The 15325-nt window shown below is 45.0% G+C and overlaps 1 protein-coding gene across 4 annotated transcripts in view; it reads right to left on the bottom strand.

The window, feature by feature from the left end:
- The window catches only part of PIGQ (phosphatidylinositol glycan anchor biosynthesis class Q), a 37679-nt gene that overhangs the window by 5500 nt on the left and 16854 nt on the right, over positions 1-15325 (bottom strand). For all 4 annotated transcript variants that reach the window (XM_032998384.2, XM_032998383.2, XM_032998382.2 and 1 more), the window contains 6 exons: positions 14969-15095; positions 13803-13956; positions 11116-11227; positions 9188-9268; positions 8058-8172; positions 4182-4243 (listed from right to left, as the gene is read on the bottom strand). In XM_032998384.2, coding sequence (XP_032854275.1) covers positions 4182-4243; positions 8058-8172; positions 9188-9268; positions 11116-11227; positions 13803-13956; positions 14969-15095 — 651 coding nt within the window. The remainder of the gene's footprint in view (positions 1-4181; positions 4244-8057; positions 8173-9187; positions 9269-11115; positions 11228-13802; positions 13957-14968; positions 15096-15325) is intronic.

Genomic DNA, 15325 nt, shown 5'->3' with positions numbered 1-15325 from the left:
AGCAGGATTTGAGTGATGCTCATTACACAAGGGTGTGGAACTGTTGCCTTGTTGCGTTAGGAGGTTGCAGAGGCTGGAGGATGCCTCCCACTGCAGACAGCAATACTCCACTGTGAGTGCGCTGCGACTCTTAGGAACTCCTCTGTAATGTGCCAGTTATATGGCATATCTTTTATAGACCAACTGCTTTAATGTGCTAAGCCCTCAGCCCATAGCTATGCTTTAAGGGAAACCTGGTATCACCTGATATCCACCCAGTGGAATCGAGTCCTAGCTGAACAGGATGCATACCACACAATGCCACGCAGGGCTGCTCATTACCATTTTTAATTAAGTCTCCTTGGCTGAGTTCATATTTTTAAATCTGATTTCAATCACCATCCCAAGAATGACCACGTCTGGAGTCTCTGCCTACAAAACCTCATGGCCTCTGATTATGGTCACAAAGTTGCTGTGTTGACATTTTGAAAGATAGGAGAGACAGGAAGACACGTTAGCTGGAAAAAGGGGTGACAGAAGCACATCTGATTATGGTCACAAAGTTGCTGTGTTGACATTTTGGAAGATGGGAGAGACAGACAGACATGTGAGCTGGAAAAGTGGTGACAGAAGCACATTTGACCTTGGGAAAGCTCATTCCAGTGAAGTCTTTCAGGGTAGACAGGTGAAGTCCAGAGGACTGATCCAGTCTGGCCAAAATCTGATGCATGAAAAGGATTGCACAGCAATAGATTGTCTCCAAAAGAGTAAGCAGATTACACAGAAAAGATGGGTCTCAGAAAATGGACCATGTGAGATGCCAGGGTGAGGAGACTCACAGAGCTAGAGGAAGCTCGGACAGTGGGGAGCAATGGAAGGACATCCTCCTCTAGTGAAAGGGTCCAGCTATGCTGGAACCAGCCAAGCAGCTGTGTGAAAGGAGACCATAATTCACAGTGGAAAATCCAGCCACAAAAAGGAAAGAGAGACAGCAAAACCCACGCAGGCAGTCACTGTTATGTCAAAAGCTGAATATTCCTTCTGTCCACTGAAGAACAACCAGTTCTCTGGGCGTTTGCCTGTGCCACCAGTTTGCTTCAGCTGTCTGGTGCTCATGGGGAGGGGAAGGATGAACTCAGAGTGCCTACAAAAATGGAGCTCTGGGAAAGGGTGATTAAGCAAAGGGTTAATTGGAATTAATCCTGGAGACCTTTGTCAAATTAGTTTCAAAGCACAACACTGCCAAAGCAGAAGGAGAAAATGCCTGCACACAGAGAAGCATCCCTATGAAGTTTAAGAAAAAGGCCAGGGCAGCACCTCGCACAGGCTGAGGGAAGCCAAAGAACAGGCAGGCCCAGTGTGGTCTGGCTGTGGAACATGGACTCATTAGCAGATATTAAATGGGTCCCAAACAGATTCACAGGAAGCTAGTTCTGAATGCAATCCAAATGAACATTTGTACCCGAAACGGAAGAGCGGAGCTCATACCACCGGTGGTATGTCTATCCCAAACTCATGCAGCCCATATTTCAAACACATTCTACTTCCTAAAGGCCAAGGATCAACCACGGCATTTATGGGACATTCTGCATGACTGTAACCAACTAAGGTTGCATTGTGGTCATAGACAGTTAGCTAAAAAAAAAATAATAACTAAAAAAAAAAGACCAAGGAAACCTGCCCCAAAACAAGCAACAGTGAAACCTGAGTAACTCATTCTGCCTATTTCCTCAGCTGTAGGCAAACCAGTATGCTTTAAGTGAAAACATGCTGGGGGAGGATAGAAACTGCTGCTATACCAGGGAGATACAGTGTGTGTTCCTTTGACTATTAGCTACGTGGGCTGGAAGGTTTGGACACAACATTTCTCGTTGAAAATCATCCCGAGGCAGAGCGGTGATACCAAGGGGTAACACTTCCCTACTGAGAAATAACAAGAGATGGTTTTACACCCAGTGCAACATGTAAGTCTGCCTCTCCTATTATAAATGGAAACAAACAAGCAAAACAAAAGCAACCGTTTATGAGGGAAGTAGCAATATGAGTTCCTTTTACGCAATTTCTGTAGTCCTAAGCTATAGTATATACTTATATAATATACATCCTTTGTTTCATAATGGAGATGTTCCCTTTTCCCTTCCTCTTTTGCTTAACCCTTTTCAAAGCAATTGCTGTGAAAGATGACACTTATAGCAGAAGGTATGCAGGTGAATCAAACTCATCGTGTCTTCTCACTGGGCTATCAGTTCAGTTGAGCCACACTGTCAGAAATATTTCTTCTTGTGCACCAAAATAAATTATTTTAAACACTAATGAAAATACTGAACTACGTAAGGCTTCCGGGAGAAAATTAAGTAGCATTTGGCATGGAAATATCATCCCCCAACCTCCACCTCCTTGTGTCTGGACTTTGCATTCTAGTGACACTATCTTAAAAATAAAAAATAATCAGTTGGCCGAACCACCAGCTCAATGTGATGCTCAAACCCAGCATTATTGATTTCTAATCCATTAGCAGTGTCCCGAAGGACAGCTGTGAATGTATCAGCCACCTATAGCTTAAATTATTTTGGGCATAGTTACACGCATAGAGCCTTGCTTCCATCAAGCATGGCTCCAGAGGGCTACCATATGGGGAGGGGACAAAGCCACTGTGAAATTTCTAGAAAGGAACATCATCACATACCATAAATAAGAATTTTAGCATGTCACTTAAAAACAGGCTTTTTAGAGTGTCCTCTCAAAAGACCTATGAGAAAGTGGTATGTTCAGCAGGATTTCTGACACAAGCCCATTTTTCATTTCCACCAGCACAGAGGAAGCAAAAAAGAGCCTTTACTGACTCTCTGCTCATTATTGTTTGAACAGAAGGCCATAGGAGACATCCACTGAAGCACTTTCACCTCTTGCTATGATGACTTATGCTATATTCTAGATAGCAAAAGGATCTTTCTGCAGTGGTCCAAGGAAAATTCATCATATTCATATGGCTCACTGCCTCTGCTCTCTAAGTCATGATCTTTTTCCTCTGGAGAAGCTTATCCACCTCATCTCACAAACACAGATGCCAAATTCTCTGCTCAGAAGCCCCCGTGCCTTGTCTTTGGTGTCTGATTTCCTTTTTATGGAGTCTTCTGGCCTTGGAGAACGACAGATTTTGGTTCTTACACTACTACTCTGCTGAAAGACAGGAACTGGGAAGACAGCATGCTTAGGAACTGCTACTTTTGCTCTAGAAGACATCTGCTGAAGGGATTCCCTTTTGAATTGCTGCTAGCGGGTGTGTTGGTTCCATGCTAATCTGACCTCTGCTGAAATAGGGCTGGACTGGTGATGGAAAAAGCAAAAGAACTGGGAACCGCAGTTAATTCCTTCCCATACGCTCCCCCAGCGTCCAAGTGTTCTTTATAAATTCTATACACTACTTGCAGACTCTCCTCATAGGATGCAAAGAGCAAGAAAAGAGACCCTGGGATATGGCACTACTCCCTCAAAGTCAGGAAATGGAAATTTCACAATCACTCCTGAAAGTGTAATGAGAACTTCACTGCTATCATCACATCATTTCTTTTCAGAAAAACATTTCCTTTAGTATCTCTGATGACAGAGCATGGAAATATGAGGGTACAAAAGCACAGGTAAGCTTTTCCTACACACCTTGCCAGAGCAACTCAGGAGAATAACAGGAGGCCCTTCCCTCTCTTGTCTCACCCACACCCTCATCCTGCTGGCATCATGGAGCAGCCAAAGCTTTTCAACACATCTGGAGGGCAAGACCTTTTACTGGTCCTTCATTCTGGATGGCTTGGCTGCCGCCTTTTGCTTCTCCCAGTGTTCAGTAATTAAGGTGAAGCTGCACAGAGCCAGGAAGCGAGGTCATAATGACATGAAGTCTTAATTCCAGAAGTAACAGAGCTCCACGTTTATCAAATCTTTCACATTTCATTTCACACCATACAGGACATTGCATTTATTCTAAACTGAGAACTGAAGCAGGGTATTAAAAAGAAGAGAAAGCAACAGCCAGCCATCGAAATGTGAAATGTATTTCCCTTGCTTCAGCATTTCACTGCTGAGATTTTTGAAGTAAGGGCCTTTCAGTGGACCAGTTCCAGAACTGCTACAGAAGAGAGAAGGGCCTTGGGGTCAGTCTGAGGGGAAGCCTGCAGCAGAAAGTATCATGGAGAGCACTAGTAGCTTGCCTGCATAAGGAGCCGAAGAGGTTTTCCATCCTGCTGCTCAAGGACTCTGAACTTCACACCAGCTGAAAAGAAACAAAACAAGGAAACCAAATTCATGCTTGGAGAAAAGACCATGTCATTTACTGCTCAGCTCTGCTGGCTGAGCACTGATTTTCTAGAAACAGAGTCTTCAACCTTTCTTGACTTGTGAACCCTTACACATTTTCAACAGGAAGCACAGATTCTCTCTATAGTGGTTTTAAGCATAATGACAAACAATGTGTTTCTCTTAGCTCCATTAAAAGCAGCCCTCTGACTTCCAGCTTGAAAATGCAGTCCTAAAGCAAGCACAAAGCCTCAAAATCAGTCAAACCTGATGATGACAAAGGGACTGGAAAGATCTTCCTCTTTTCCCAAACCTCCATCAGAACGGGAACTCCATGTTAACAGCAGGCAGAGAACTCACCTTTAATTTGTGCTCATGTGGGTACAGCACATGTGCAAAACTCTTCTTTCAGACTAAGGGAGGAAAGTGGCTGGCCTAGAGGCATTAAAAATATTTCAGAGTAATCACTGCCTATTAATTCCAACATTCATATGTTTTTAACATGCTACCAAACCCCATCAAACCTGCCACTTTTATATCTCCTCTTGGATTTGCTACGTTTCCAATACTGTAAAGATAAATAGGAAAGATTTCGGATTGCAGTGGTGACATAGTGCACATGGACATTTAATGCAATGTTTCAAACAAAGGTAATAACTGGGACTAGAGGGGCAATTTTCTTTGAAAGATCTTGAATCTCTTCACAGAAATAAAATGAATCCATCTTCTGTAAACCTGTCCTAGCCAAGTGTGCCCTTGTTATTCCTTTCAGCAGGTCAGAAGATGAGGCAAGAGTAATGCAGTCATCTGCTACAGATCAAACAGTGACTCAGGAGTACAAATAGAAATAAAACTTCATCTGTGTAAGCCTCATTGCTATAGCATCTATGTGACTTGCACATTTATAAAACGAAGTCTTTTCTCTTTTTCCTCAAGCTTTGAATTAATTAAAATGATACAGTTTACTCCTTGGACAGAATGTTCTTGTCTAGCAGAGAGCTCTGGTTTAAACTCTCTTCCCAAATCCTAAGACCTTTTCTGTACAGGACAGGAAGAATGTAGCTGCCTTTTGCTGGCTTATATTGAAACATGGGCTTCCCCATTGGCTTCAAAAAGAAGTTTGAGTACCCTGGGTCTCAATAAGCAAATGTGCTGGATGACAAAAACTGTTCAACATGATTCACTGAGTTTTGGCTAAGGGGAAGTGTCTAAGCCATTCCAGGAACTACCTTTCAGGCAGGCAATTTGTCAGAGAGACAGAAACGAGTGGGCACTGAAATTGCAGATATGTGGTTGAGCGCTCTGAAGCCTTATCATAGGAACAGTCCCGCAGACCAGAAAACGCTGCTTCTGTAGGTCATGGCTACACGCTTCCCTTCTACAGCTGCAAGCCAACAATCTCTTAATTAGATCCATTGTTCAAGAGTTTTAAAATTCTAAGAAAATACATACACAAAAAGGCTACACATTTATTTTAGAATGACCTACAGATTACCACAATGCTCAGGAGTCTGAGCAATTCATTTCACAGAAAAAGCAGGAAGGCTCGGTCTACTGCAGCTCAGTCTAGCAGAGAACCCTGAACTATTCTGTGATTGCCAGCCAACTCCAGAGCGCCAGGTTCTGCTTTTTCCACATGCAGGCATTATCGATGGCACAAGAGAGGTCAGGACATGAACCCATTTGCTTTGTTTCACATGACAGCACACTAAAGCAAGCTCACTTCTTGTTTGTATTTCAGTAATCATGGAGACACCACCCTGACAGGTCCTTCAGAACCATGACAAAACTTGCCCCAAAGTTTCTGATGTGAACATTGGGAAAAGGGGAAAGAAAAGCACAGAGAAAATGAACTGACCTGTTCATGATCAAACAATATATTGGAAACGTGTGTGTGGGTAAAATTTGAGACCCCTGAACCTCACTGCTACACCTTACTTCACACTATAAATCAACACCACAGTGTGCCCATCCAACCAAGGTGGCATCCCTCAAGCTGACACTGGGCAGACAGAACTCTTGCACAGAGGGTCTCAGCTTTGATGTATGCACAAAAGGCTTTTTAAAGTCCAAGGTATTTCACTTCAGCTGTGTGGAAAGAAAAAATGGATTTTGTTTCTGGTGTGTGGATGGCTCGTTCACCTATCATGGCCCAGGGTTCATCAATGTCACATTCTGTCAATTCAGAAACCGAGTCAAAGAACTTGGGAGGGTACACGCCATGACTGAACTGAGTTGAACTTAAGCACTGCACTAACCCCTTGCTGACAGGAAAAGCTATACACTCATGTTGGTAGAACTATCTTGATGGTGCCTGTAAAATCAGCTGCCATAACATATGCCAGAGGATGTTTTATCCGAGTTCTGAGACTGAAAATGGAGGCAAAACCTAAGCAGTGAGGACATCAGGTGATGTGTACTCTCTAAAGTCCTTTGAATTTGATTCAACTGCTCCATCTGTTACCACTGCAATGACACATTTTTGCACTGGGGCAGGAACACAGGCTGCAGAAATTCTCAGAGATGCCTCTTCATCTAGCGGGCAGCATCGCACTGCAGTGTTGCCTTTCTTAAAACATTTAAGAGAAGCAAACAAACAGCCAACAAAGAATGTACGTCAGGTGACAAACTCAACTGAGAAGACAATCCTCTGCCCAGTTGGAGGCTTATTACCCTGCAGTGGGTAAGCAGGCTGAACAAAACTGAGGAGCAGTAATCTAAAACTGAAGGGAATATATGGCCTTACATCTTTCAGTGGTAACAAAATTTTCTTCTGCCCTACAACCTGCTGTTTACTGGGTCAATTTTCTTCAGCAGCAGCCCCTGTTCTCCACAGACAGCCCTGAAGGGTTAAGTAGTTTCTGCCAAGAAATTCATAGGAACCTGCTGAAGGCACACATGGAACAGAGTTGGTAACATGGCTCAGCTATACCTTCCCAAAATCGAACCTGGCACTGCTCCAACAGACAAAGCTGTTATCAGTTGCCTCAAGCTTCCTTTGCATTTGATGACTAGCCTTGGTTTAGTAATGATCAAGCTCTTTGTTATATTTTAAATTCCTGCTGCATGCTCTTCAAATGGATGGGAGATAATAATTTAGATGTGCTTGATTTTAACTAAGATTAACCATAGCTGCTGACAGTTAAACCCATCCTGAAATGACCCCTTACTCTGGTGCCAACCATGGTTGATGGTTACCAGAAGTGGAAAAACAATGAATAGTTTCAAATGGTGACAGATCAGTCTCAAAGAAAGAATGATCACCTGAAATCTACCCAGAGCTCTGAAATTAATCCAAACACCTCAGCTCAAGGCTTCAGTTAGTCAAGTCAGCATAGAACCGAAGCAGTTCCATTGATTCACAGCCACTGTAGAACCAGCCCTCTGAAACAGCAGATTTTCCAAGTATTTTTGTAATTTGGCTTGTTTCAGAGTCCAAACCCCCAAGGTTAACAGCTTGTTTAACTCTCACAAGTTCTACCTGATCTGGTACTCTAGAACTGGAATCAAAAGATGAACTCATTTATCAGGTGCTTGTTTGGATGTTACTTTTAGTTGCCACAGGCTCTGTAAAGGTGCTCCTGATTCTGCTTCAGCATCAAATTTCTTTCCACTGATATCCTCATCCTGCTCCTTGAAGGAATTGGTTAAGAGTATGGACAACTGCACGCCTTGAGCCTTTGGTTCTTTCCTGCCCCCCCTGCTCTATTCAGAAGCTACCCATCTCATCAAAATTAAATGCATAATGCAAGATCCTTGAACTTCTGCATGTGCAGTGCTGAAGGACTTACCTGCAAGTCTGTAGGATCTGCAGAGCCGAAGGATGATTGAATAAAGAGGCAGAGAGTCAATCAGGTCAACTAGCAAGTGTATCAGGCCTTGCACAATCACCACCAGTAAACGGAGCTACAAAGAAACAGTTTAATAAGAAAATCTCTGAGAAACAGGAGATGCAACACTTGCAAATTCATGAGCTGATCTGCAATCTGACATTGTTGTGTGCTAAGCTTAAGTCTCCCAAAGTGGGTTTGATGTCTAGAAATGCTGGGCATCCAGACCCTGTGTGAGGTTCCTTGACAATCTCAGCTTAAGGGTAAAACTGAAATGAAGCCCCTACAGTTGCAGAAGCTGTGACCTGCAAGGACATGACAGCTATTCTGCCTTCCACAGTAATAGTCTAACGAGGAGAATTCACATTTCCATTTCTAGTAAACTCCATCACTGTGTTATCAGTGAATATAAATTTTACTCTCTCCAACAGTGAACTGAAGTAGCTTTCTTCTGCCTGAAGAAACCCCATGTAGAGCATCTAAGCAAGAGCAAAGCAGTTCAGAAATGAGCTTCCTGCTCAGTGTTGTTTTGTCCCCTGATTAAAGCACCTCCTTTTGTCAGACTGCATTTATTTTTGCTGCCAAGCTCATCTGGAAAGAGAGGGCTCAAAAAAGATGCTGAAACCATGTGATGGCCACTGCCTGTGGAAAATTTTGCTTCAAGCAGGCCGCAGAGAGGACTGGTCATATTGGGAGAAGAAAAGAGAAATAAAGAAGTCCAACCCTCTGAGCAAAGCCTGGCTGAAAGCATTTAACACAGCAAGTTAATTTCCTGAAAAAAAAAGTTCTGGATCAAACTAGTGGGGCCATCACCCCAGACACGGGATGGAAAGATAAAAAAAAAGACTTCTGAGTGAAAGAGAAGGGAACAGCTTGTCCCACTGACCAGGATTTGCTGGGAATTCCCTTTGAAGAAACACAAACATGCATCCTGAATTCTACTTGCTTGGCCTACATGGGCTGTGTGAGAATTCTTCCTGGGACACCCAGACAAATTTATATTTTCTTTGTGGATGACACTGAATGACTAGGAAACCTTTTTTAATATCTCAGAAGACAGTACGTGACTAGCTTCAAGGTTTAAACCTTACCAGGGTAAACACCAAATAATACAGTGCAGTTGTAGGCAGGAGGAACAGCAGGATTGTAAATAGCAAAGTGCCAATAAATAACTAGGGAAAAAAAACACAAGCAATTATTAGCAGAGCAACGGCAAAATAATATTTAAAAAACAGGAAACTGTGAGACAATGAAAATTTGCAAGATTCATTAATGTGGTTTTTTACTCCCTATGTAAATAACATAGTTACCTTGAATATTTTCAGTACTTCTCTCACTGGGCCTTTTTAGAAGGCTCCCTATTACAGGAGAACGTTTGGAAAGACAAATAAGTTGGATCCAGACATCATCTTTTCCTCTGTAGACAATACTCGAGATTTCCTATTTCAGGTCAGCTTCCTTAGGAAACAAGACTAGCACGATCATGTCATTTGTCCATTCCATATCCCCTAAGTTTTAGAGCTATTGGTCAGGTTTTACCAGAAAAATGTGGAAGGGTACAAAGAAGCAGAAAATTGGTAGGGAATTTTGCAGAGGAATTAGAAGTATTTTTGTTCTTCCTTGTTTTAGCAGAACAAGCACCTGGTGAAAAGCTGACAAAATCTGGTTGATAAACATTCCCAGCAGCAGCTGGCTGGTCAGTCCAGCCACAGGACTTCTGCCTCTTGCTCAGTGGGAAATGGGGAGAGAGAAATAAGCTGGAGCTACTGGTGGGGGTGGAGCAATATGCAGAGGATGAAGGAGAAAAAAACATAGGAAAGCAGGTGTCATTAGCTCCACTGCCCACAAAAAAGTTATTTTTATTCTAGGTCAGCCCAGCTGGCATAAGTCTAACTAATTCCAACTGGGAGAAATGCAGATTTATGACAAATAGGGATCTGACTCTTCAATTTTCAGTCACCGCTTCCAGAGCAGAGAGGCCACAGGAACACAGGGCACTGCCATTTCTGCAAAAAGAGATCATGGCCGTGGTATATTATGAAAGAAAATAACCCAGACAGCCATGTCACAGAGGTGGAACAACACCCAGCTTTACGCACGTAACCAGAAATAGCTCATAACCCAATCCATTCTCTTCACAGCAGTTGTTTCTCCCCTCCTCTGTAACATCTCCAAAAGTCTTTTAAGGTCTGCTTTGAATGTCTCTTCCCAACCAGGCCAACGATGTAATTCCCACTGGTGTCCAGAGCAGCAGGATGAAGCCTGAAGTGCCAAACCAGCTCTCCTCAAAGTACACTGGGATTGAGCCCTGATGCAAACTGTCTTCCTGCCACGGAAGCTTTTAATCACCAAAGAAACAGAAAAATAGCTCCTTCACTGTGGTGTAAAGAGCACAAGGTTATCTGCTGCAATGGAGAGAGGCGCACTGGCCCTGGAAGTTACCAAATATGACTGTATTATTTTAGTGACATTTGCAACTGCTGGCATGGAGTGGTCCAGGCTCTGCTGAACTTTTGCATGGCCTTTCAGAAATTAAAAAAAGCTTACAACTTTTGACAAAAAAACTGCCCCTGCTGCTTGAGCGAGAATGTGTGGGCCAAGCTCCAGCGCAACGTGAATGAAACGGGGCCTTTTAATAGAAACGCTGTCACGTCTGTTACTGTGGCAACACTGCTGGGCACCACTGTTTAAATTGCCTCCCTCCCCCATACCCACTCCTATGCTTCAGGAGCTGTGAGCATCTGCAGCACCTGCTGCAGTTCACCAGGGTGCCTTGCAGGCGCTCAGCATTTGCCAGAATTAGGCCCCCTGAACCCGCAGAGAAGTGAAGGGGTGCTGCCGGGCGGCAGAGTCCAAGCATTTGGTTGCAAAGCCACGGCTGCAGAGTGCTGGGGCATGCACTTGTTCCGGCCACAACAAAGCCCCCCGCGGCTTCTGTCACAACAGTAGCCAAAGCAGGATAGGATCGCCTTGCTCGTGGGCAGCATCCTGCACAGAGCCCCTGGTGCTGCAGCACTACCTGGTCCAAGTCATAGGAGCAGGAATCCACTCGCTGCCGGAGGACGTTCCACTTCTTCCCACGGAACAAGCGCCAGAGCGATGACAGGCCGTAAATCTTCAGGCAGTAGAGCCTGAGCAAAGAGAAGACGCTGTGCATTAGAGCTGCGAGTTCCCAGAGCTGCAACACAAAACAGCTGTCATCATGACGCCCCTGCGCCCACTCACCGCAGAACTCAGGGCGGCAAAAGAAATCAACCCGGGAATGACGCGGATAAAATACTAATTGCTCAGTCAACCATATTTGGGCTGGCCCCTGGCACAGGCAAAGCAGGCTGCTGCCGACAGCTCTGGGCCACTGAAGGGCAATGACCATGCCATGCCCCAGAGCTGTGGCAAGGCTCTTGGTTTCTGCTCCTGTTGATGAAGAGGCCAGCATATGGGAAGTGGCGAGTGCTGCTGGAGGGTGGCCCCTATGAGCAGCAGCAATCGCCAGCCCCATGCCACCACATTCCCTGCAGCAAAAGAAGCAGCAAGCTTAATCCCCCGAGCTCACCTCTGTCTCTCCAGCTTAGATCTGCCCCGTCCCCCTTGCTTCACACTCCTTTCACAGCAGGAATAGCCAAGGTCTCACCCCTCACACTTCAGTCAATGCAATTCAATTTTGCCTCCACAGCACAGAAGAGACAAGGGAGAGGACTGGAGCCCCTGCACCTTCTTTAGTAAAGCACAGCTTCAAACATTCCCTAAGAGTAGGAAGAGATCAACTAAATGTCTGGTGGCCCCTACTGCATCCTTTCCTTAGGCTTCCATAACTTGGTGTAAAACACTTGGAGCTACTTCCCTCCCAGAAAAATGGCAATGGTGAGAGAAGCCTGGGGTGATAAGAGGTGGGAAAGAGACACCCTAGTGAATAACATCAAGGAAGAAAGAGCCCCTGGGATGGAGAAGAGGCACAAAGAGCCTTGGGCAGCAGTGTCCAACATACAGAGATATAAAGAAAGGGGACACAACCGACCTGCGGGGCAGAACAGAGCCTGAGAAAAACCGAGCTAAAAAAGCCAGCTTAGTTAACCAGCCTAGTTAAGGCATGGAGGCTGCTCAGATTTCAAGGCAGCATTGTGAAAGCAGAGGCAAGGAGTCTTATCCAAGAGAAAAATCTGGTTTGAGGAACACCAACTGCTTCAAGGAATTGGCAGGGTGCCCCCAAACTGGCAGGCACAGCTCGGTGCACTAATCCTTAAGCAGGAGGGTGCCCAGGACAACTCCTCCAGATTGCTGGTACACACCTGCCCTGTGGCTCTGACTAAGGCCACCCACTCCCCCGTGCACCCCGACATGACACCAAGCGGGTGTTCCTGCTCTAGCACCCGTCCCACCTTCCCTGGCTGCCTGCACGCACATGCCCGCTCTCCTTTCACTCTGCGGTTTGTTTCAGAAGGGGGATCTCAGGCTTTACCAGCACCCAAACCAGCAAATTCTTCTGCCAGCTGTAGGAACGCACGGTGTTGTGGTGGCTGTGTTGATGTGGGTGAATGCTATCCCTTCCTGACTCTCCACAGGAGGCACCTGGCACAGCAGGGGCAGTTTGATGCCAGCGGCAAGACAACATATAGCTGCTTTATACTTCAAACAGCCGAGGCGGGTAGGCTGGCTCCCTGCAGCTCGCAAGGGACAAGCAATCAGCTGAGAAAATGCTCTTCCTATTTCCACTCTCTGCACAATTAGGAGGAGCAAGGATATCCTCATGGACCAAAACAGAGATTCCAGTAATTAGAGGTGTTGGGAAGAGACTCCCCACTACTGACATTACTGATTGTGGGTGTAAGCCCCATGCTCACAACTTACCTGATTCATAAATCATACCTCAATATTTCTAACCATTCCCTAAACTGCCCATAACTAAAGTTCCACTATTTTTTCTCTATTTTGCAATGTAAAGCCCCCTGCTCACAGCCTGGGGAGGAATGACGACCACTCTCTATAAGCCAAAAGTTCCTTGTCTCTCATCTCCTTGGCAAGAGCAGCTATTCTCCAGTGGCCTGTGTGGCTCCTTGCTGCTGCATGTGTTAGTGGAGGGCAGGAAGAGAGCACACTGGTGGGCACTGTTTGCACAGTAACCCCAACATGCCCCAAAGCCCCCTGCACTCCCACACACTCTCTCAGAGCCATGGCCCAGCTCTCAGGCCGTGGGGCTCTTCCGTAGGTCCAGACAATGACACCAGGATGGTGTCACAGCTGTGCTGTAACCCCAAACCTGTCATCTGTGCTCCATGATGTAGACAAGAGCCTCTGAAGTAGGGCATGGGGAGGGACTTTGGGGCTTCTCTAGAAATACAAGAGTTCCCCTTTCCTCCTCCTCTCCTCCAGTTCCCCTCAAAATTACTGGGTAGGGTGCAACTGAAAAGAATACTATAAGGTTGAATCAAAGGGATGGGGTGAACTGATTTCTTGTTCTCTGCCTGTCATGTAGTTTTATTTTTCCAGGTCACTACCACAATAAATAAATATTTTAAAAGCAGAACTGAAAGACAGGTTGCCTGTAGTACTGTGGCCTTCATTTCTACATGTATAAAAGATTGCAATAAATTAACTGCTGGCTAAACTGCGAATTCAGGAGAACTACACCAGGATTGAATGCTCCACAAATTAGAGACGTGGCCCTTCTCTCCAAACATACCCAAGACACAGCCAGGAGAGATCACCCACCTGGCTCCGTAGACATAGAAGCAGTAGATGTGGAAGGTCAGAAGGGCAATGATGTCGGAGAGGATGCAGAGAGCCACAGTCAGGCCCAGACAAGCCGACAGACCAACGTACCAGAGGATCATCTCAATGAACGGGGACATCAGGTGAATGTAGCCTAGTGGACATTGCAGGGTGTCAGTATTTGACTGAGACATCTTCCTGTTGACACTCTCAAAAGACTGATTCTCCCCACCCTAGAACATTGCTTCAGAAATCATAGCCATGGAAAAACATGGAAACAAAACTGGAAAACTCCTTAAGATGCCATCTTCTGTTTAGAGGGATAACAAAAACTCTCTTTCCCCCAGGGTTTCTGTCCAGATGTAGTAGCTCTGTGAGGAAGGGAAGCACATGCTTAGCTTTAACAGAGCAGTCACCTTGCTCCACACGCAATTTGCTTTTCTAGATTTGTGTCCAGGTTCCTAATTGCATTTTTAACTGCACACATCAACCTCTTCTGCAATCATTCCCCTTTTCTTGCTATTCCCACAAAAGCCAGCCCATATGGCTTTTGTAAAATAAACCAGTGTGGAGGCATACAGACTCTTTCATCACTAAAGTGAAGCAAAGTCACAGAAACAAGACCATACTTGATTGGTGGATAAAGTAAATCAGTATAATAAAGTAAGGAGTTCACGTCCATCATGACTGTACTCCTTCATCAAGACACTTATCAAGGATAGAAGAGGTCTGTTATTTCAAGAAGGGACTTGAAATAATAAAATTGCACTAGGCTGAAGTCAGTGGTATGACAGGGTTGTCATTTGCATCTTGAGAGCACACTCCTCATCCCCATCCTATCAGCTGCCTCTTCCACGGCAAAGATTACAAAAACCTACGTAAGACCTAAAGCCTGTCCTTGGACACTCACCACTAATGGCACCAAGTAAGCTCCGTCGTGATTTGCACTTCTTGCAAAGCATCAATACAAGCACTTTATTTAATACGCATGACTTCCTTGTGTGGGAGTCCAACTTTGGCTTAAGCTCCCACAGCAGGAAGACTCACAGACGAGTCTGTACTTGCAGTAGTGCATTTTGATTCATTGTTCACCTCTAGGCAAACATTAAACGCTTGGGAGGGAAGAGATAAAAAGGGAGGCTGAAAAGTTAAACAATTGCACTTACTAATCCAAAGATGAATGTGGTAAAGGAAGAAGCGGCCCAAAACCTGATCCAAAGCTCGGTTCATTTTCAGTCCAGCTGGTGCTCCCATTAGCCACTGGAGTAGGTCCTGGAGCTCTTCAGCTACGTGCTACAAACACATGGAAGTAAGGCACCTGAGATAAAACACTGCTACTGCACTGAGCAAGTCCAGCGCACTGTACGCGATGCCCCCTCCCCAGTATTCTTACCACACCCTTCAAACCAATGGGAAAAAAATAAAATTCAAACAACTACTTTCCAGACAACTAGTTAAATCAGAAATGCACCTTTATGGACTCTTTACTGAATCCAAACATAACAGCAGAGAGGAAGCTGATC

The sequence above is a fragment of the Tyto alba genome, unplaced genomic scaffold, assembly GCF_018691265.1.
Source record: "Tyto alba isolate M040663 unplaced genomic scaffold, T.alba_DEE_v4.0 Super-Scaffold_28, whole genome shotgun sequence".
NCBI lineage: Eukaryota > Metazoa > Chordata > Aves > Strigiformes > Tytonidae > Tyto > Tyto alba.
The sequence above is the reverse complement of the archived record's forward strand: the minus strand, read 5'-3'. Positions and strand labels throughout refer to the sequence as shown.